Consider the following 23,340-nt stretch of genomic DNA (forward strand, 5'->3'; position numbering starts at 1 on the left):
ATTTAATAAAATCTATATTTATAACAAATACCGTATGTTTGCTTTTAACGAAAGTTACTTTCGAAATGACATTGCAAATCGCATTCAGTTTAACATATAATAAATATCAATGGTCTATATATATAGAAAGAAATGGAAACCAAATTTTTATTTTTATCCCCTCTATTTTTGTTAATGTTTCATAGTTTATATTTCTTATTTAACAAATTAATGTTTTCTATTAGTATTTAATAATATTCATTATTGCTCTTCTTGTAAATATATTCATGAGTTCATTTTAATTATACAACTTTCATGATTAAATAATATGTTTCTATTTGTTAGTTTTTAAAATTAATAAAGTTTTAAGATTTTAAGATTTAAATTGATAAAATCTATGGTCTTTTCTAAAACTACAACACAAACTGGGGTTATAAAATTGTAGCATTACATTTTATCGATAAAATGATTGATGCACATATTAACACGATAATTGAAATGATATATGTCACTTGTCATTTGTAAACTAGGGGTATATGTCACGAAGATGGGACATTTTAATAATTGCTTTACTTAGATTTGATTTTTCAAATGTTTATTTCTATAATTAAGTATACCGAAAATAAATGTGAAACAAAAATATTTAAAGATTAATGTATTCTAGAAAATGTTCTAAATAAAATGGGGTGAGACCAAGGTTCTAAATGACGTGAGCCGTGACGTGGCGGCAAGGTCAAGCCTCAAGCTTAACGAGCCATGGCGAGCCATGACGTTTTTCAAAGCGTGATGTAAGACGGTGATTTTGTATTAATTTAAAATTATATTACCACATAGATATAAATTTATATTAAATATAACTACCTTTTATAAGTGTTAGATCAATAACTAGTAATAAAAATTTAACGAAAACCACAATACCTGTATCTCCGATTAGAAAAGACATAACAAAGAGCAAAAAACCGTGTCTCAAACTAAAAAACACGCGCCATAACACGCCATGGGGCGCCATATCACGCCTTGTCACACGTCACGCCTAACAGCAACGTTATGAGGCTTTTCGTAAAGGCGGAGCAATGCCTCATGCCATGGCGCACCTTTAGAACACTGGGTGAGACAATACGATAATGTCAAACTTCAATAATTAGGATATATGGTAGTGAACTATGACATATTTTAAGACGTGACATAAGACGTTAATTTTTTTTATCTAACTTATAATTTTATCTATAAATATAAATGTTTTATGCTATTATCCAATTTATATATATATATATATATATATATATATATATATATATATATATATATATATATATATATATATATATATATAAGGGTTGACAGTTGACGTAAGGATGGTTAAATAGATGTTGTTAGAAACCAGTTAAATTTTTTTTAAATAAATTGGTCGTTAATATTATAAATTTAAAATGATAAAATATATCATAGTAAAAAATAAAATTTATTGAAAATCTATTTAAATTCATAATGATAAAATATCAAATGTTAACATTTTTAAATAATAATAATAATAATAAAAAGTAGAAGCGTAATATATAAAACTTTACAAAGCATAAGGGGTAAATTATAAATTTGGTGTATACTAGAGGACTCTAAATGAAAGTTTGACAAATAGAGATTAAAAACGATTTACTGATTTATGCAATTCAATCACAATAGACGAATAAGTATAATTCGTGTATATAGGAGGGAATATCAAATTTCATTAGATCATCCGTTATACCCACCACTAACTATTATAGTGGTTGATGCTACCTTATCACCACATCCAACCACTAAATGTCTCAGATACCTATCACTATATACCTTTTATTTTTTTATTTTTAAATAAAAAATATATATTTTATTGTAGAGAGAAATAGTGAGAGAAAAAATTTGATCGAGGATGATCATTCGTAGCATGGACAACAATTCACGAGGACCACTATCCACCACTATACAGAATAAGATCATCCGTTATACCCACCATATACCACATATGTGGTGGGTGCCACATCAACACCCCATTCCCCTACCAGTAACATGAGATATCTACCACTAACACACCACTCCACCTCATTATTTTAATTAAATTTAATTCAAAAATTCATATAATTGTTTTTTTAAATACTATTTTTCAATAATTTAAAATACTAAATTACATTAATTAAAAACTACATTAACTAAAACGAAAAAATTACGTTAAAACTAAAAATTACATTAAGTAAAATAAAAAATAAAATAAAAAACAATAAAAAATACATTAATAATTAAAAAGCTAAAAATACCAAACTTCTAATTTGTGTTTTTTTAAGTAAGATTATTCCATTTTGGGGAATTCTTCAATTTTTGCCAAGCTTTAACATGTCTAAAACGTTGCTGATTTGTGTTTTTATATTGCTCCATGGTCATATTAACCGGATCGATATTGGCTTCATGAACGTTGTTTATAACAAAATTGTAAATTCCATTAAACTCAGAACACTTGACCCTTATATTGTGCCACTTCAAACATATTTCATCAACATTTCGAATTGCACCACCTATTAAATCATTGAAAACACTTTCAACATTTCTCATAAAAGAACCGGAAGTTTCACCAACATCTTCTTCCCAAACTGTCACCCAAGCTTGTGCTAATTTCTCTTCTTCTTCTTCTGACCATTTCTTATTTTTTGAGGCATGATTTTAAAGGATCAAACAACAAAAATATATCTAAATGGAGTAGAATTATATGAAAAATAAGAAGATATTGGTAGTATTTATAGGTAAATATTGAAGAAATTGAAAAATAGCCGTTAGGAAGGGGGAAGAAATATCAAACATGATTTAATGCAAGAAATGAAGCTATTGACCGTTTGGATTCGTTGTCCGGAGCACAGAATGCCACAACAACGACCCACCACGTACCACCGGGGTGGTGTGCACGGTCGTGGTTCGTGACCACCTAGACCACGGACCATCTCGTGCAATGTATATCATTTGGCCTAATGATCATTATGTTCGTGGTTAGTGGCCGTTGTCAAATCAACAACTAAATGAAAGGCACACGTGAAGGTCTTAGCAACATACCAACTTAATTTATGTTCCCCAAAAAAATTCAGTGGTTGTTTTTTTTCATTTAAAAAATTTGATGTCATTCATGTATACAAATCCAAAAGGGAGGAAGACTTCTCTTTTTATATTTATCTATTTCTCAAATTTGAATAATGGAAGCATAACAAATTATCATTTTAGACAATTCATATAATAAACCAGTAGGACGATAACCACCCACCGGTCTTTTTATACTCCTTTGATTCCATATTATTCTATGTTATTACGGATTAAAACAAGAATCAAGTCAAAAGTCTTTTTTTAAAATTAGTAAAAGACTTCACTTCACCTAGTCACACGCATTTAACAGAAGGAATTTGATTATCGATTACAACAAAAGATGGCTTCATCAAGTGAAATACTGGAACTAAATCTCACAACAACAAGTAAGCATTCATCATTCTGTTTAAAATCATCATGGTTGATTAACCGATCCTGTTCTTAATTTTATTATGTTCATGCAATCAACATTATATATATTAGAATTGTTCATCTGATCACACCAGAAATGATGACGTTTTGTTAGAGAATCAGGAAGAGAAAGGCGATTTGGATGATCATTATCCCAGTGGAGAATCTGAGTTTAAAAAACCAGGTCCACAGAAGAACTTCATGGTGAAGTTACGCCTGCTAATTGCTTATCCATGGGAACGTGTGCGCAAGGGTAGTATTTTGAATATCAAATTGCGCGGCAAGGTTTGGTTGTTTTCACCCCTTTCGATTTTATCAACTATTGTTCTTGAATCGAAACTACACAATAATGTTTATCGAAGTGAACATATTGGATGACGAAATTGATTTTTTACTGTTGCCAATTTCAGATAACTGATCAAGTGAAGAGTCGTTTCTCTTCAGGATTATCCCTACCTCAAATCTGTGAAAACCTAATTAAGGCAGCATATGATCCTCGTATATCTGGTGTTTATCTCCACATTGAAACCCTAAAATGTGGATGGGCCAAAGTTGAAGAAATTAGAAGGCACATACTGGATTTTAGGAAGTCAGGTAGATTTATACTACTAATTGTTATGAAATTACATGTATATGAGTTTTCAATTACCATAATTCTGATACCTGTATTAAACTGTGATAATTCAATTTAGGAAAGTTCATTGTTGGTTATGCACCTGTATGGCATGAAAAGGAGTATTACATTGCCTGTGCTTGTGAAGAGCTGTATGCCCCTCCAAGTGCTTACTTTTCTTTGTATGGTTTGACTGCTCACGCATCATTTATTGGAGGTAAATCCACATATCACATTTCACTTCCAGCTTTAAATTTAAAATTGTCTCCATTATTCGCTATCAAATCTTGTGATCAACTCTAAACTTAACTAACAAAAGTGGTGTGCATAAAGGTGTACTTGAGAAAGTAGGCATTGAACCACAAGTAGAGAGGATTGGTAAATATAAGAGTTTTGGTGATCGAATAACTCGTAAGAATATATCTGAAGAAAATCGTGAGGTGCTTACAACAATGTTGGATAATATCTACACGAATTGGATCGATACAGTTTCTCAATCCAGAGGTGAAGTTAGTTTGTGGTTTCTCTTTTCTCTAGTACTATTGACATATCAAAGTAATGAATTTGGATTTGTTTCATTTACAGGAAAGAAAAAGGAAGATATTGAAAGTTTTATCAATGAAGGAGTTTACCAAGTAGAAAAGTTGAAAGAAGATGGATGGATAACTGATATAAAATACGAAGATGAGGTTACATCTATGCTGAAAAAGAAACTGGGCATTGCAGAGAAGAAAAAACTTCCACTTGTTGCTTACAAGTAATGCTTTTCTCTTTTACTCTTAAATCTTTTCAGAATTTATATGTTGTCATCCAATAACTCATATACTAGTTTATATTATAATCTTTTCTCCAGGAAGTACTCTAAAATTAGAAAATGGAGCTTGGGGTTGACAGGTGGCAAAGATCAAATTGCAGTAATCAGAGCTTCGGGTAGCATTAGTCGTGTAGGAGGCTCATTTTTTGAACCAAATTCAGGCATCATTGCTGAGAAATTCATTGAGAAGATTCGCAAAGTAAGAGGTATGTATATAAATATATACACACTTCATTTTATGTCATTTTAGATTCATGTGTATGAACTTGTCTTGTTTTTTTTTTCAGAGTCAAAAAGGTACAAGGCTGTTATTATCCGAATTGATAGCCCTGGTGGTGAGGCTGTTGCTTCTGACTTGTAAGTGTTTCTCTAATTTGACTTGAAAAATATAAGTGTTTTAATTAACCTTTATATATCATTTACAATTTTTTATGTTTATTTTATTCAGAATGTGGAGGGAAATCAGATTATTGGCTGAATCTAAGCCTGTAGTTGCATCAATGGTTGATTTGGCAGCTAGTGGAGGATACTACATGGCCATGGCAGCACAAACTATAGTCTCAGAGAATCTTACTTTGACCGGGTCAATTGGTGTTGTCAAACGTAGATTACACATTTACACTATCCTACTATATTTTGCTTACATTATTATAAGTTGTATGTTTAATCATGCACTTTATTTATTTATTTTTAGTTAAGCTTAATTTTGGGAAACTACATGAACGGATTGGTTTCAACAATGAAATCATATCAAAGGGACGATTTGCTGAGTTGTATGCTGCTGACAGGCCTTTCAGGTGAGAGGATCCATGTTCTTAGTGCTGGTTTCGTTTTCATATAATCATCTTAATTATTAATTATATCTTATAATTCTAACCTAAACTCTCACAATCATGTGTGTAGACCTGATGAAGAGAAACTTTTTTCTGAATCTGCCCAAAATACTTATAAACGGTTTCGTGACAAGGCAGCAGCTTCAAGATCCATGAGTGTATGTAGTGAATATTTTTAAGCTACTCATTTATTTAACAAGTAATTGATGATTATATATATATATATATATATATATATATATATATATATATATATATGCTGTTTACAGGTGGAAAAGATGGAGGAGATTGCTCAAGGGAGATTATGGACTGGTGATGATGCTGCTTCAAAGGGTTTAGTTGATGCAATTGGAGGCTTCTCACGTGCTGTGGCTATAGCCAAACACAAGGCCAAAATACCTCAACACAAAAAGGTTGCTTCCTTTCTGCTCTCTGTTTCCTTCGAGTGGCTGATAAAAGAAACTAAACTATTTTGTATTTTGTATTTTTTTTTTTTTAGTGATAATATTGTAGTATATATGTAATCCATATTGGTGACTGTGTGTGTCCAGGTTAGATTGGTTGAGGTGTCAAAACAATCGCTTTCTTTACCACAAATCCTGTTCCGCATGATGACATCAGCAACAGGACTAAACCATCTGAAGGATGGATTGATATCAAGTGATGGGGTGCAAGCGCGTATGGATGATGGGATCATGTTTCAGGGATCAGAAGGATCTTCGCTTGCAGTTGCAGACCCTATTTTCAATCTGCTGAAAGACTACCTGAATTTTGTTTGATCTCAGGAGCTTATATACATTTATATATGAAGCAAATTTCATTTGGTTTGGTTTTGTTTTGTTTGTTTTTTGTTGAAGGGTGTTTCATACATTTATCTATCTGTGTAAAAGGTAAAATATTTGATTAAATATATAGTTGAATAATTTTTTTGTTAATGATACATATATCTAAACGTTTTTCATAGAGACAAACGCGACAAGTGTATTTGGGGTTTTTTTTTTCCCATCGCAGCAGTCATTTTTGAGATCGCTCATTTTGGAGGAAAAGTTTCCTATTAACGCAGAAACTGACTTTGTAATTCTAAATAGGAGTGTTAAATTTGAAATTATGTGAAGGGATGAAGATATAATTTATTTATTTATTTATGTAAAATAGTTCATAAATATGTTGATATGTTTGATAAGTATGTATGAACCGGTAGAATCTCTACATGTGGCGGTTTACCCTTAAACAACCTATGATACAACTATTTCAGTTTTTAATACTTTATAAAAAACTATCACGTGTAGAACTAATAATCTAAATTATACTATTATTAACTCTTTAATCTATAATAAAATTATGTGTATGTGGGGGTGTGCAGCCCATATATAAAATTATCTATATATTAATTGCCAAAATTAGTTTGTGACTATTCATTTCAAAATGATTTTTGACCGTAGGATATAAAAAAATGTTAGATGTGGTAAGGAAAATTTCTCTAATTTTTAAAAAGTTCAATGAAAGTCATGTGTTTGACAGTTAAATATTTTATTGTGTTATACGTTTTTTTTTTTTTTTTTCTTCTAAGTCTTTTATTTTTTAATTTTAAGTTTGGGTATTGACTTTCATTTTACCCATATTTTTTCTTTTATCAATTCTATTATTTTGTAAAACTCATGGTGAAAACTTATATGTACATATATAAGTTTGCGATGATCGTATTATATGTTTAGATTACACTTTTTCATTCAATTAATTTTTATTTAATAGTTTTTATCTCTTATAGTTTTAAAGTTATATTATTAATATTTTATATATTAACATTTGGTCTCTTACTTTATTTCTTTGCCCCTTACATAAGTTTTTAATAATCTTTTTATTTGTCATTTTTTAGGATAGATTTTCAAATCTTATTTTCGTCGTCTCCTCCGTAAAAAATTGTTTGTATCCCACTTTTAATTTGATATTTTTTTGCTTCACTTTATATGGTTTAATCGTCTCCATAATTCGAGCTGCATTTTTCAACATACCGAGTTTCCGCAGCATCGCGCGGATTGTCCAAACACTAGTTATGAGTAATAACCATATATCTTTTTATTAAATTACATGTCAATCATGCTAGCTGCTTAAATTACGAGAATTTAGAGCTCAGATATAAGCTTAACGAACATATCCAGATCCCTTATCGACGTTCCTCCTTTGATTGCCTTTTTAGCTGTTTGACTTAGCTCCTTTACTTTAACTCGTTCCAATATCTCCCCGTTCAACGACTCATCCAACAATCGAGCCAACTCAACCGAGTCAGGCACATTATCAGGTCGACCCTCACAAGCTCGTTTCCCAACACCCAACTCGTCAACCAATAGCTTCTCATCTGCATATTGGTCAGCACCCATAGGCCACGTCAGCAGCATCACACCCGCTGAAACTCCTTCCAACGTGGAATTCCACCCACAATGAGTCACAAATGACCCTACAGCCCGATGTCCTAATATCGCCAACTGTGGGGCCCATCCTTCGACTATGAACCCTCGATCACCCACCCGTTGTTTAAACGCCGAATCACTTCCTTTTGCACACAAAATAAAATTAACATTGCTAAGCTCAAGTGCACCCGTTAATGCACTCATTTGATTCTCGTTTAATGTGGTTCGACTTCCGAAACATATATACACAACAGAGTCATCTGTTTTGTTGTCTAACCACGTGAGTAGCTCATGAGGTGGCGCCGCACTTGGCCCACCACGAGCGGTACCATCTTTAGGAAGTAACGGGCCAACGGCCCAAACCCGATCATGACCCATTTGTTTCTTCATGTGGTCCATGTAGGTTTTTTCTAAGTCTTCAAATGTGTTGTACACAACCCCCCAACTAGTCATATTAGCCAACATTCCTTTTCTGAATGACTCGTAATCCGGATCTCCTTTTATAAAGTTACGTGAGACCGGTGGCAGCTGCCACATTTGAAACTCCGGCGAGCTAGGGATTTCCGGGAAAGAAATCAAGGAGCTAGCATCTTTATCGACACCATTGTTGGCGTTATTCTTATTCTCACCCACATCACGCCACATCGATTGAATAATGGAAGAAGCAAAAGCACCTGAAGGGTTGAACACCACGCGCTGGATGCCAAGGTAGGAAGCGAGTTCATTAGTCCACCCGAGAAAGAAGTCAGAGATGATGGCCACCGGCGGCGAAGGGTGGGATCTGAACCATTTAACGATGGGATCAAACTGTTTTTGAGTGGAAACTATTTTGCCGATAAGGGGGTGAGGGGAAGATGGGTTGATTTCAGGATCTGGGGAGAGAAGCTTGTGGAGAGAAGAGGGGTGGGAGGAGAGGAGAGGGTCGAGTAGTGGGAGGTTGACGGGGGAGATGACGACGGTGATGGTTAGGCCACGGCGGAGGAGGATGTCTGTGAGGTCGAGTAAGGGAATGATATGGCCGGAGCCGGTGAACGGGTAGACTAGTAAATGTTTTGTGTTGGTTGAGTGAGTCATGTTTAAAAGTATGATGATCTGTCAAAAGAATAGAGAGTTGAATATTTATAACTTAAAAAACGTAATGGAATTAATGCTTGAAACCGTGTGCTGTTTGCTCACCTTTTGGATAGATTGGTATTTGGTAGAACGTGGAATCTTGGTTATTAAGATGTTTTGTCGTGGTTCGTTTGAATACTTAAAATTACTAAATCTGTCCACTTCTTAATTAATTACTTAGAAGCTAATTACATTGGTATGAACGATGAAGTGACGTCAGTGCTCACGTTTGTTCTTTGTAAAATATACTCATAGTCCCTCGGGCAAATGCCAAAAAACATGTTTAATCCATGGTTGTCAAAATCGCAATCCTGATCGTAGGATCGTACGATCCTACGATCCTATGTATGAAAAACGATATGGATCGTAAAAGGATCGTATTTTGGGTAGGATCGCAGGTAGGATCGTAAAATCGTAGGTAGGATCGTAGGATCGAGATCCGATCCGATCCTACCTTCCTTAAAAAAAAAAATTTCAAATGAAATTTTTTTACCATTTTATGTCTTTTACTCTTTACCAATCTACCATTTATCATTTTTATTGTGACTTATGACTAATATTTTAAAGTTTTTATAACTTTTGAACGAAAAATTAAATGTTTGAAATATTTTTTATGATTAATATTATAAATTAGAATTATATTCTATTTTGTGGGATCTTAGGATCTCGATCCCGATCTTACGATTCTGATTTTGCAAACCCAAAAACGATCCTAGGTAGGATCCCGTTCTTGACAACCTTGGTTTAATCCATATTTTTAAAAATTAATTATGACGTCTCTCGTTTGCATAAAACTTGCACTTTTCGTCCATGATATACGTTTTTGTTGCGTATCTAGTCCATGAGAGATATAAAATGACCATAATATCTTTTGTCTATTTTTTTTCCAATTAATTTAATGTTATTATTATTATTTTTAATAAAAAAAAAAGAAATATGGTTACACCTTTTAAAACTCTCTCTCTCTCTCTCTAGATACCATCATCAGGAATATTCACCACCACCGTTGTATATCTGAACCACCACCAAAATCTCTCTCTCCGATGTGCCGCCATCACCTACCACCATCTCACATCTTTGTCTAAAACCCTAAAAAAACCACCTGAATCTCTGTCTCCACCACCATCAAAAGCATCATTGTTTACAAACACCTCACCTTCTTTGGAACTGTCACGCTGTCGTGATTGCCGCCTCGCCGAAGAACGTGACCTCTTCATTAGATCTACACCATTTCGTCTCCGTCGGCATCGCCTTCATCTTTGTGATTGTTTCTTTTCTTGAAACCCTTCTTCGTCTCATATCTGCACCATCTCAAATCTACACATTCGTTGTTACTATCTGTTCGCCTGAAAATCTGTTCGTTGAAGCTTGCAGATCTCAAAGTGGTTATTCGGTAGACTATCAGATCTGGAGACGAAGGTGGTAGTTCGTTAAAGATAACAGATCTGGAGGATGATGTGTACCATTTTTGCCTCAGAGGTGAGTTGTTTCGAACCTTCATCGTCTCAGGGTTGGAACATCACCGCCTTCACTATATCTGGGTTCCGATTTGAGGTTTCATTAACATCATCGCCTAGGGTTTTAAATGCCACATAGGGTTTCAAGTTTGGTTTGGTTTGGTTAAGTGGTGGTAGATGGCCGTTTCTAGTTGTAGTCGACTAGCGGTTGTTCATGAGGTGTTAGCGGTGATAGGTAGAGGCACTGGAGGTGGCTGGTGGCTAGAGGTGAATGGTAGCAGGAGTTTGGAGAGAAATAGGAGTGATATATGGTGGTAATGGGTGGTGGTTTCTAGTGGTGACTAGTGTGGTGATGGCTGGTGGTTAACGGTGGTGACAAGTGGTGGTTTTTGGTGGTGATAAGTGGTGGTTGCTGTAGTTGAGAAAGAAGAAGATAAGAGATATAATAATGGTGATGGTAGTGTTTATATTTAATTAAATAATTTTTTAATAGATTACTAATTAATAATTAATAAACAAATAAAAAAAATAGATAAACAATGGTAAAATGGATTTTTTATGTATGGAGAGACTAAACATGCAAGAAAAAACAACCCGAGGGACGAACCGAATTAATTTTTAAAAATAAAAACTAAACACGTTTTTTGACATGTACACTAGGAACGATTGGTATAACCTACCCCTCTATAAATAATTTTGAATTGATAATAAAGGGAGGAAACAAGTGGACGGGTTGACATTGCATTTCTTTTGTGGGTCCATCAGTCCGATCGCTTTGACCTTATCGGTCTTTTGGAATTCGGATCATGTCAACTGTTGCCCAAAGCAACTTCAAACCTCGATATTTAGATTTTAGGGTCTAATCATTCCAATCCAACATTATTTCTATATTATTTTTACATTGACAAATAATTAAATATCAAATTTGGATAATGGATGTTTTAATATTAATTTGTATCGTAATCTTCCAAACAATAAGGTCATTTAATTTCTTGATAAGCCAAGTTGTAAGAGTATTAGGTGTGGACAACAAGGTGCAACACCAAGTTGTGTCATCTTATATGTTATATAAGTAAGTGGTATCATAATATCAAGTGGGGAAATCAGAAACAAAATACAACACCAACTTTTTGAAAATAAATATTTTTTATTTTTTATTTTATTTTTTCAAAATTGTTTTTTATTTTTTACTTTTTTTTATTCTTTTTTGTATTTTTTTAATCACTAACATGAATATATTTTTGATAGAATTGCAAGAATGGTCCTTGGGGTATGTCCAAAATTGCTACTTTGGGCCAAACAGGTTTGGACTAGCACTAATAGTCCAAAAGTTTTCATTTTGTTGCGGTTTTAGTCCAAATCAGTTTAAAAAATCTAAAAATAACTGATTTGCCCCTTTACATTTGTTTTTTGCTTTTTCTTTTTGTTATTTAATTATTTTTTAACTAAAAAATAAAATAAAATAAAATAAAATCTATCTCTCTCTCTCTCCCTCTCTCCCTCCCTCCTCTCTCTCTCTCTCTCTCAACTTCTACAACCTCTTCCCATTCTACCACCTCCGTTATATGAGTTCAAAGAACAAGAGATTTTCCAGCAACCACCAATACCAGTTGGATTTTTCGGTAACCACCAACACCAGCCGGATTTTCCGGCAACCACCACCGTTCGCCACCACCCACAGATGAACAAAAATACATGAAATCAAATGAACACACAAACATATGAAATCTAAAGAAAACATAAACAAATCAACACAAACATTCATCGATTTTTCAACAGATCCAACACAGACATACAAAACCCAAAATTCTCTCTCTTTCTCTCTCTCCCTCTCTCTCTCTCTCTCTCTCTCTCTCTCTCTCTCTCCCTCGCACGGATATGAAATGCCATTTTTCCTCTTATTATTATTCTCTCTCATAGAACATAATTGTTGCCTCCTGAGAATCGACAAGATGAATAGAACACAAGCCCTAACACCACCGGAGTTCGTGGGTAACGAGGGTTTGCAAACCATGGTTTCAGATCTGTTAACAAAACTCAAGCCCTATCACCGTTTCAAACCGTCCCCACTGTTTCTCGACACTCCTGGCTCCATTAAACGACCCTCATGTGAGCTTCAATAGAGTTTGAAGAAGGAAAGAATGAGACCCTGAGGTTTTCAAAGGCTGCCACCATTCTCGTTTTTTTTAAACCCTAGGGTATTCAGAGGTTGCTGCCATTATAATCCCTAGCTTCGATCTGTGTGTCGCAACTTGAAACTTTTAGGGTTAGGGTTTCGCTGCCATAGCTTCGATCTCGTGGCGTTCATCTTTTCTGCCGGTGGTGTTCATTCTTTCCGGTGAGAGTGACGCTTGGCGAAAAAAGTGAGGGCGGTGACGTTCTCTTAGTTAGACATATATATATATATATATATATATATATATATATATATATATATATATATATATATATATATATATATATATATATATATATATAAAGAGAGAGGGAGAGAGATAGGGGGAGGGCGGGAGAGAGAGTGAGAGAGAGATTCTCTTATTTTATTTTATTTTTATTTTTTAGTTAGGAAAACAATTAAATAAAAAAATAAAAGCAAAAAACCAATAGAAAGAGGTAAAATCATCATTTTATAAAAAAATCAAACCAAAATGGACCAAACTCGCAACAAAATGAAACGTTCTGGACCATTAATGCTAGTCCAAACCTGTTTGGTCCAAAGTGGCAATTTTCGATATACCACAAGGACCATTCTTGCAATTTTGTCTATATTTTTTATAAAACATAAAATTTTAAAAACAAAAAAAGCATAATATTTAAAATCTAAAATTACGATTACAATTAAAAAAAAACATAATTTTAAACCTAATATTATAACTAAAATATCATTCAAATTACTACTAAAACCACATAACAATCCTAACTAACCCAAATATTTTTTCCTAATTTGTTCTTTCATCACTGTAGCACCGCTAGATCAATAGGCGTCAAACCCTCCTCGCTCGTCCAAAGTATTGACAACTGATGTGTCATTAGTTCCCTCTCTTTTTGCTCATTCTTCTCCCGTGTCTGCCTTTCCAGGAACTCCAAATGACGATGTTTCAACTCATTTTTTTCTTTTATTAATAAATTGTGTTCGTCGAATTTCGCTCTCATTTCCGCCGCCTATTTTGCTCTCGTCTCCACCTCCTCTGCGTGTCTGGCAGCGCGTCTCGCTTTGTTACGTCTGGGCAGTCGTCGTGGTGGGGATATCTCTTGGATATCATTCGGGATCTCATCATCGTCGACGTTTAGGTCAATGTTAGTCCGTGCGTCTGACATGTCGACCGAGCTAGAATTGCGAGACCTTTTGGATTGAACCTTCGACGATGTAAGCGTTTTGTTCTACTTTGGATCCGCTCGCAACAATTCCCATGATTTTTCAAAGTCGAAAACATAACCTATTTCAACCTGATATTGTTCCTTATCAGATTTGAACAAATCGAAGTCGTTGGTTTCGCTTTGTTGTTGCGCCTCAAGCCGGTTATAAATACCGTTGAATTTGTTGCACCGCTTAGTTATCATACCCCATTTGCTGCTCACATTGTCATTGTTGCGATACAGATTTTTCTTTAAAATAGCCTGAAACTTGTCGAGAACCGCCTCCCAATAAGCTCCTTTTTTCATTCCATTTCCGTGAAGTTCATTTTTTGAAGTAGCACACCAAGCCACCGTCAAAGCGTATTCCTCCTCCGGTGTCCACCATTGTGGAGCGTCTGCATTTTCTGTTTCTACCGCTATTGATTTCTCTTTCAATTTTCCTTTCCCTTTCCCTTTCTTACTACATCCCGCTTCCACTTGCACTGATGGTTGTGTTGTAGGCGATGATTGGTTGGTTGTTTGTTGCATCGAACCAAAAGTAGAGAAAATATTTTGTTGTAAATTTGGGTTTTGACCAAATTGATTTTGTTGAAGGTAAGGTGAGTTGGGAAATTGCATTGGCGGTGAAGCGGTATTGAAAGCTGCGCCTTTGTATAAGATTTGTGGTGAACCTTGAGACGATAAAATGTTGAAATAATTTTCATACCCCACAAATCCGAGAGACGAGGTTGTGTTTGGGTTTGATGATGGAGGAGGGGGGGGGGGTGTTTGTGTTTTGCTCCATTTTTTGAAATTTTAAGAAAATATGTGTATAAGATATAGAGAGAATGAGAGAAAGGTTTTAAAAAATTTGCAATAAAATGAATATATATATATATATATATATACACACACACACACACTAGCCGTCTATCCGCGCCAAGCGCCGGGTGCAATTTTTCTTTATTTTAGACATTAGTTCGTATATAGGATTAGTGTTTTTGCACAAATAGTTTGCTACACATAAACAATTATCAATAAGAGTCATCCTACCAGAAACGAAATCAGAAATAATTAAAAATGAAAAGTTGTGATTCTTTAAAAATGAATATGAACACATGATTGGCTAGTCATTATTTATCATGCAACACTTCTTTATACACGACATTTGATGTATAGACTTCACTGCCGTTGAATTGTTCATCGGGTTTCACCAATACTTTTGTAGTGGCACGTGATATCCCTCTGGATAATGCCACATAAAGTTGGTCATGCGAGAAAACCAATTCTGGAAGATAAATTCCTACATTAGGAATTGTTTGTCCCTGAGCTTTATTTATTGTCATTGCAAAACATAATCGAATTGGAAATTGCTTTCTCTTCAGCTTGAACAGGAACATGTCATCTTCAGACGGACTTAGAGGAATCCTTGGCAAAAATACCCTCTTTCCAGCATATTGACCAACAACTATTTCGGCATCAATGACATTGTGCTGAAAACTTTTACATATCAATCGGGTGCCATTACATAATCCATTTGACGGGTCGAGATTCCGTAACAGTATTATCGGGCATCCAACTTTCAGTCTTAAGTAATGAGGGGGCAAACCACTAACACTGAGCGTGTTCAAGAATTCCACGGGATAGAAGTTATTCATATCGTCCACGGCGTCATCAAAACTATAGTAAATTCGCTCTTCTCCATGGAATCGGCCGATCAAATAATCATTAATCTCATCGACACTATCATTTCTTGTGGATAATATTGCACACAAAATTATATAATCTGGTTCAGATCTATTAATTTCAAAGGATGGAAAGATTGCATCAATCAAATCATGCAATGACTTTTCTTTTTTAGTGAAGGGAATTACCATATCATCAGGGATGCGAATAAAGTTTCTGTGCACTGTTTCTTCAACTCCATCACCGACACGTAATAGAAAGTCTGAGAACCATGGATCGGTTAGCGCTCTCATATTTATAGTTAACCGCAACTTGGTAATCGAAGACCAAAGAGGTGACATCCGTATGCTAGAATCCACAGTCTGTGCTCGTGTTCCACGTCTGACGACCGGCAACACTTGTCTGAAATCACCTCCCAAAACCATTATCTTTCCACCAAATGGGAGCATCACCCTAGTGATATCTTTCATTGTACGGTCAACCGCCTCCAATGCATGTCTTTTAACCATCGACGCTTCGTCCCAAATGATTACTTTTGCAGTCCGAAGTTATTGTGCAGTACCACTTTGTCTTGAAATCTTACAGACTGAGTTATTTTCAAGATTGATAGGAATCTTAAAGCGAGAGTGAGTTGTTCTTCCCCCGGGCATGTTATTAGCCGCAACACCAGATGAAGCAGTCGTGAGTGCAATATGACCACACGAACGAATATTAGCAAGTAAAGCTTTGTACAAAAATGTTTTTCCTATTCCACCAGGACTGTCTATGAAGAACACTCCTGGAATATCATTATGGACATGCCGCATGATCTCATCATATGCAAACTTTTGTTCGGGATTGAGAGAATATTGGGCTTGTAAATGTTCATGTTCTAAAACAATAGAGCATTCTTCTTGTACCTCACGAAAAACTCCAAATCTAAATCGACATTTTGATTTATTTTTGGAAGATCAAAATCATCAATGCGGTCACCCATAGATTGTAGGAATACCATGATTTCAGTGAGGACCATATTTTGGACTCTCTCAACACTGCTGTATTGTCGTCTATAATCTTCTGAAAGTCCATTGTAGTGCTCATGCCATAACTTACGAGCATCTCCTGGCTCACAAAAACTCAATATTGTTGCAAACAACCTTCTAAGAGCATTGGGAAATTGAAACAAAGATGCCTCTGTAAGACATTGTGACAAACCATCATCGGACTCTATTAAGCCTCTTTCAAGAGCTGCTTTCCGAAATGTTGGGTATTTTATATTGTTGACTGTATAGAGATCTTCAAAACACGTAGGGCCACTAATATGCAATAAAAGTAGGCGAAGGTAGTATCGCTCCCCTTCAGCAGGATTAGCAGAAACCAAACGACCTCGCATTAATCCTAGTTTTCGATGATTCCAACGATGTGACTTCGGATCCCACGTAAACTTTTTAGGAAAATCTCTATATTTATATTCTCTTGCATGAATATCTTCTTTATTTTTTAGAAAAAACACAATCAACATTGATCTATTATCTCTCTCCTTTTCAACAACGCTAGTCAGTGTATCATCCTCACTGAACCTAACTAACTGTTGATTTGGGAGATGCACCTGCAAAGCCATCACACAAGGGTATATCTGAGAAAGGGGGAAGCTAAAAATCCGCCATATTGCCTCAGGAGGTGAGACACATCGTGCATCCTGATACCGTTTTATCTCATTGATAACAACTGGTTGTCCATCCGGATCAATATTGATAACTTGTTTGTCATGGCCCTTGTAAATATACTTAAACACATATTTCACAGAGGTTATACTCGAGCAGACTTCAACATTCATATGGCAGTTAAACATCATTAACAACTTTGGGTTATACGGGACAACCCATCTGTTATCCATCTTATTGCCTCGTATGTCCACCTCTATACGATTATCTCTTCTTCGGTACACAGGATATGAGTCCTTTCCTTGTAACGTTGTTTCATTGAATTGTCGAGGGTATCTAAAATGACATTTCTTTTGCTCATTATTCATACAAGGACAATTAGAGTTTAAGCTACCGCAAGGACCATGTATCATGTGTGAGATGACCAATTCGTGCATTTTAGGATACCTTATTGGGTCTGGAATTTTAGCACATACTATTTTGTCGTAATGGTCTGCATTAGTAAGCTTGTATGTAGGCATCATTATCAAGAGGAAATGCGCATGCAACAAACCACGCTTTTGAAACTCAATGACATAAACGTACGAACCCACTACACCAAGTACATGCTTATTGAAGAGTTGTTTCTTAAGATCCTCTAACTTAGCACGAAAAACTCTTGACACAAGGTCTGGCCGATCTTGGGCCGTCTGCCAAGGTAGTAACTCATTTTTTATTTCTGGCCAATTTGGATTGCATGTCATTGTAAGAAATATGTCAGGCTTCCTGTCATCTTGAACTATAGTCATAACGTCAAGAAATCGTCGCCGCATGTCACGGGGGCCTCCGATGAAACTTGCAGGCAACACGACACGTTGCCCTATCATAGTCGGTCGAACCTCACCAGCATTAACACAATCCACTACACCTTGGTATAAATCTGCTCTTATTTTGGACTGGTTTTTTCTATAAAAATCCAAACGTGAAGTCTCAAGCTTGATGTAGATATCTACTACAAATTGTTGTAGCAATCTCCCTCCCAACAAAATTACATTATAATTTGGCCGAATTTCAAACGTATAGCAGTAGTACTCTCGCATAGATACAGTATTCCGCCCTTTTTTTGTATTAGAGTCTACACAATGTTGATGTCGTGAAAAAAAATTAAGAATTAATGTTGTGTACAAAATGTAATGTTTGTTAACTTAACTAAAATTTTAAAAGTTATGATATGTGTACCATCTAAATCAGCCCCGATGTCTTCATCGTCATTAATAATATCATTGATGGAAAATCCATGTCTTGGGATTTTTGAATGCCATCCAGACTCACCGTTAGGAAAAAAATAAAGGATAACACAATGGATCATGTAACGCCTGTGTTTCTGGGCTTGTCATTAATGTTGGTATAATAGTCTAGGTTAACCTTTGTAACCCGTTTTGAAATAATATAAGTGTATTATTTGGGTATTATGTGTTATGTGCTAAATTGTGTGTCTTAATTTAATTAAGAATAAAAAATAAGCGTCAAAATTAAATGTTAGATAAAGCCTATATTTATGGATAATGTTGTAGTAGTTGAAACGAGGTTTCCGAATATATAAAGAATGCCGAAATCTGAGTTATAACGAAGAAGTTATGTCCTGCCGAAGTTTCGCGACAGAACCGGCACGACCCAGCGCGACCCAGCGCGATGTAAATAGTGAATTTAAGGTAGATAAATATCTATCCTTAGTGATCTAAATGAGAATTGAAGATCTCATCGATAGTAGTGCAACGACGGAAAGACGGACGGAATCGGAGTTCAGATGAAGGAGTTATGAATTTCGAACGGAGTTTTCCTGTCCCGGCCTACTAAAAATAATATATACGTAATATACTTATAATATATTAAAAATAAAGTCAAAATTATCCAATGGAGTCAAAACGAGAGTTGTAGATCATAATCTCACCTTCGCGACGATATAAAGAACGTCGAAAACGGAGTTCGTATGCTAAAGTTATGAATTTATGAAGTTCGGGGCGCGAAACCCCAAAACTGTCAGAGACCACGACGTGGCAAGGGCCAAAATTGCCCAATAAATAGATTTGAAGGGCCAGCCGTTTAGGGTTGCTATTTTCTCTCTTCTCTCTCCCGTTTTGCATCGATTTGCGTGCCAGAAGTACCCCAAAGCCCCGGTAATATTCCCGAGTCCCGAAGCAAGTCCCGAGATCCCGAAGATCCCGAGAAGTGCGGTTTCCGAGCCGAAGCTCTGCCCGCGAGAAGTTCGATTTTTGTAGAGATCTTCCAGATCTGCTGCGGATTACTACTTTTGCAAGCCGTAGTGCTGTCTGATCATCTTCTGATCAAGTGAGTGTATACTACCTTTCATAAACGCAATAATAATACAAGTATGGTTTGAGTGTATTAAGTATATTGTTGTTTATACGTGTGAGTGCGTTGTTACTTTCTCCTAACGTATAATTATGAAGTATTTTATACGAGATATGTGTTATGTGTATATTTTGCTATTATGTGTGTGAATGTATATTCACTTTCTTCTATCTTACAGATCTGATTATTTCTATATGAAATACGTGTTATGTGTGTGTGCCTCATCTGTTATATGGAAAATGTATTGATCAACCATGCTATGCAGGTTTTGAAAATATGTATAAAAATGTATGTTTTTATCTACTAATATGTTGGGTAGAACATGGGTAGATAGTTGGTGTGTAATAAACAGATGAGAGGCCTCGTTGTTGTTTTGATCCAGTCATCTAGCGGAATTTAGATGACGACCACGGACTTTTCTAGATAGTCCAGTGGAACGCTAGCAGGCTCATAACCTGTAGGTGTTAATGAACTTGGATGTTCATTCGCTGTATTCCATCCCCCTCATGGTTGCCGTATTTGACTTATATTGCTGAGGAACCCCCGCAGCATGTGTTGTCACCCCAATGAAAATATTCTTAGATTAGGTCCCTTGTGTTAGTTATTTTAGGGACGTAAAGTGAGGATAACGGGAATGGGTAACTGGGTTATTGTTGGTTGATAATAATTAATTTAATTATTAATTGTGGGTTGAAAACCCTATATGCTCACCAAACTCCCAAGCCTGACCCACTCAGTTTTATTTGTATTACAGGAAGTGGCGCAAGGGCGTAAGATGGATGAACCATCAAGTTGTTTTGTTTACAAGTTTGTATATGTATATATTTGTTGAATGACTTGTAATGTTATCGTTTATGCTTATTGGTCTATATCGGAACATGACACCCCGAGTTTTGATTATATAATGAAAAATACATTTCTTTTATGAAATGCTTTGGTAAACATTGTTTTATCATGTTTTGTTTTTGGGAGCAAATTCCGCAACTCTTTCAAATCAAAAGGATTTACTCTGAATTTATTTTAAAAGCATAACTGAAAATCGGTCTTTTCTGGCCGAGATTTTGGGGATGTCACAGTTGGTATCAGAGCATTAGTTTAAGCGAACTATGAATTTTTAGGATTTCTAGACTTAAACTTAGAATGCTAAGTGAAATTTTGAGATGTGTGTCTGTTATATTTTAGACACGAGCACTAGTTTATTTTAGGAAAGTTGCCTAAAATGCTTTATGTGCTAAATGTTATATGTTGCCATATATGATATTATTTGTTCGGATCTATGGTCTGTTGCCGACCGGATCTAGAAACTTTATGTGTGTAGGATTCTAAGCGTACGTCTACAATATTAGAACTAGCATGTAAACGTTTCGGAGTGATAAGGATGATTTGAAAATCTATCGTGAATAAGGATATAATTTCACCTTATTCGGTGTGTAGATCAAAAATGGTGAGAACAAGAAGTGGAGTTGGAAATGCTGATGAAAACAGGAATCAACCACCAGTGATTGAACAAAGACCTATCGTAGCAGCAGCACCTGAGCCAATAACCATGGCTGGTGTGCAAATGATGATTCAAACAATGTTGGATCGTCAGATGGATGAAACTAGACGGTTGCTTCAACAGAATCATGAAGAACTGTCAATTCGTGTGGAAGAGCCTGAATTAAATGAAGGACACTCGGTAGGTGGAAACTTCAGTGGATCAGATGGTCAAGCCAACCCACCAATAGTTAGGCGAGACCACCATGATGGAAGGAATGATGGAATGGGATGCAAGTACAAGGAATTTCTAACTTGCAAACCATCGACCTTCAATGGAAAAGAGGACCCGATAGGAGTGATGGATTGGATCTCTGAAATGGAGTTAGCCTTCATGACTTGTGGCTGCAGAGGCAAGTTGCAGACCATCTATGCAGTGCGTCAATTACGAGGTGGAGCCGTTCGTTGGTGGAACACTCTAGGGAAGACTTTAAGCCCAAATGAGCCATTGCAATTGTCATGGGCAGAGTTCTTGGTGCAGTTCAAGCGCAAGTTCTGCTCTGCTCATAATCTGTTGGAATTGGAGAACAAGTTTCTGACACTAACGAAAGGCAGCATGTCAGTTGATGAATACACCAATAACTTCACCGATAAGATGGATTTTGCCTTGAGTATCGTTCCAGACGAGCTGACGAAGGTAGACCGGTATGCGAAGGGACTCCCATGGGAGTACGAGGTGCCAGTACGTCAGGCACATACTTTAGAGGCAGCTATCTGGGCTGCCAAGTCTGTTGAGAACATGATAAAGGGGAGAACCACCAACAAGGTTGAGGTTGGTGAGAAGAGGAAGTTTGAGGGAACATCTGGTTCCGGTAAGAAAAGCAAATTTTCGAAATCTGATTCGAAAAGGTTTGGTGGGGGAAAAGGAGGAGAAGCGAAGTGGTGTGATAAGTGTAAGAAAAAGCACTTTGGGAAATGTAGCGAGGATGTAACTTGCTACAAGTGTGGGAAGGTTGGACATTTTGCCAATGAATGTCCGAACAACAAAAGGATGTGTTTTGGTTGTAATGAAGAGGGGCACATTTTGAAAGACTGTCCGAAGAACAAGGAGGCAGCTAAGCCCAACATTCCACCAAAGTCGAAGGCGAGAGCATTCCAGATGACACTGGAAGCTGCTAAGGATGAAGCTGATGTCGCTTCAGGTACCTTTCTCGTTAACAATTTGCCTGCCCAAATTTTATTTGATTCTGGAGCCAACTACTCCTTTATATCGCATGAATTTGGTAGAAAACTAGCATTGCCTGTTGATAGACTAGATGATGCTTTATTAGTCGAAGTTGTTAGTGACAAGTTTGTACCTGTTAGCCATCGTATGAAAAACATCTTAATTGACTTGAATGGGAATAAGTTCCGCGAGGAATTATTACCTATCGAACTTAATGGTTTCGACATCGTGTTGGGAATGGATTGGCTTAGCGCCAATGATGCCGAAATTTTATGCAAGAAGAAGATAGTTAAAGTGAACCCGTCTGGGAAGGAATCATTTATGGTGTATAGGGACAAACGTCGAATGAATTCTGGAATCATTTCCCTAATGAAAGCCAGAAAGTGTTTGACCAAGGGATGTACATCATATTTAGCATTCGTGATTGATGCTAAGAAGGAAAAGAAGGTGATGCAGAGTATTCCAGTGGTGTGTGATTATCCGGAAGTATTTCCCGAAGATCTTCCTGGATTACCGCCTGATAGACAAGTGGAGTTCAGAATTGACTTGTTATCAGGAACCACGCCAATAGCAAAAGCACCTTATCGATTAGCACCGACGGAGATGAAGGAGCTGATGATGCAACTTCAGGAGTTATTGGACAAAGGTTTCATTAGACATAGTTCATCACCCTGGGGAGCTCCGGTGTTATTCGTGAAGAAGAAAGATGGAAGTATGAGAATGTGCATTGATTACAGAGAGCTGAACAAGGCAACAATAAAGAATAGATATCCGTTGCAGAGGATTGATGACATATTTGATCAATTGCAAGGTTCGAGCTATTTCTCGAAGATCGATCTTAGGTCAGGATATCATCAGCTAAAAGTAAGAGAGCAAGATATCGAGAAGACCGCATTCA

At 36.0% G+C, this 23,340-nt stretch overlaps 3 protein-coding genes and 1 pseudogene across 3 annotated transcripts; 1 reads left to right on the forward strand and 3 right to left on the reverse strand.

The window, feature by feature from the left end:
• The first annotated feature begins 3,329 nt into the window (after positions 1–3,329).
• On the forward strand, positions 3,330–6,669 carry LOC144998897 (serine protease SPPA, chloroplastic-like). The gene is made up of 13 exons (XM_078958625.1): positions 3,330–3,461; positions 3,602–3,771; positions 3,897–4,080; positions 4,179–4,316; positions 4,433–4,603; positions 4,685–4,856; positions 4,953–5,119; positions 5,201–5,270; positions 5,362–5,516; positions 5,608–5,710; positions 5,817–5,904; positions 6,016–6,159; positions 6,298–6,669. Exons 1-13 carry the CDS (start codon positions 3,416–3,418, stop codon positions 6,523–6,525), a joined length of 1,836 nt encoding a protein of 611 aa, XP_078814751.1. The 5' UTR covers positions 3,330–3,415; the 3' UTR covers positions 6,526–6,669.
• Positions 6,670–7,797: 1,128 nt separating this feature from the next.
• On the reverse strand, positions 7,798–9,259 carry LOC144998436 (UDP-glycosyltransferase 89B2 pseudogene; annotated as a pseudogene).
• Positions 9,260–15,193: 5,934 nt separating this feature from the next.
• LOC145045236 (uncharacterized) lies at positions 15,194–16,255 on the reverse strand. The gene has a single exon (XM_078993578.1). The coding sequence runs from the start codon at positions 16,253–16,255 to the stop codon at positions 15,194–15,196; it is 1,062 nt and encodes a 353-aa protein (XP_078849704.1).
• A 362-nt stretch (positions 16,256–16,617) lies between these two features.
• LOC145045237 (uncharacterized) lies at positions 16,618–18,468 on the reverse strand. Its single transcript, XM_078993580.1, has one exon. It carries the CDS (start codon positions 18,466–18,468, stop codon positions 16,618–16,620), a length of 1,851 nt encoding a protein of 616 aa, XP_078849706.1.
• Positions 18,469–23,340: the final 4,872 nt, after the last annotated feature.

This window comes from Lactuca saligna, chromosome 5 (assembly GCF_052625555.1).
Source record: "Lactuca saligna cultivar CGN05327 chromosome 5, ASM5262555v1, whole genome shotgun sequence".
Taxonomy (NCBI): Eukaryota; Viridiplantae; Streptophyta; class Magnoliopsida; order Asterales; family Asteraceae; genus Lactuca; species Lactuca saligna.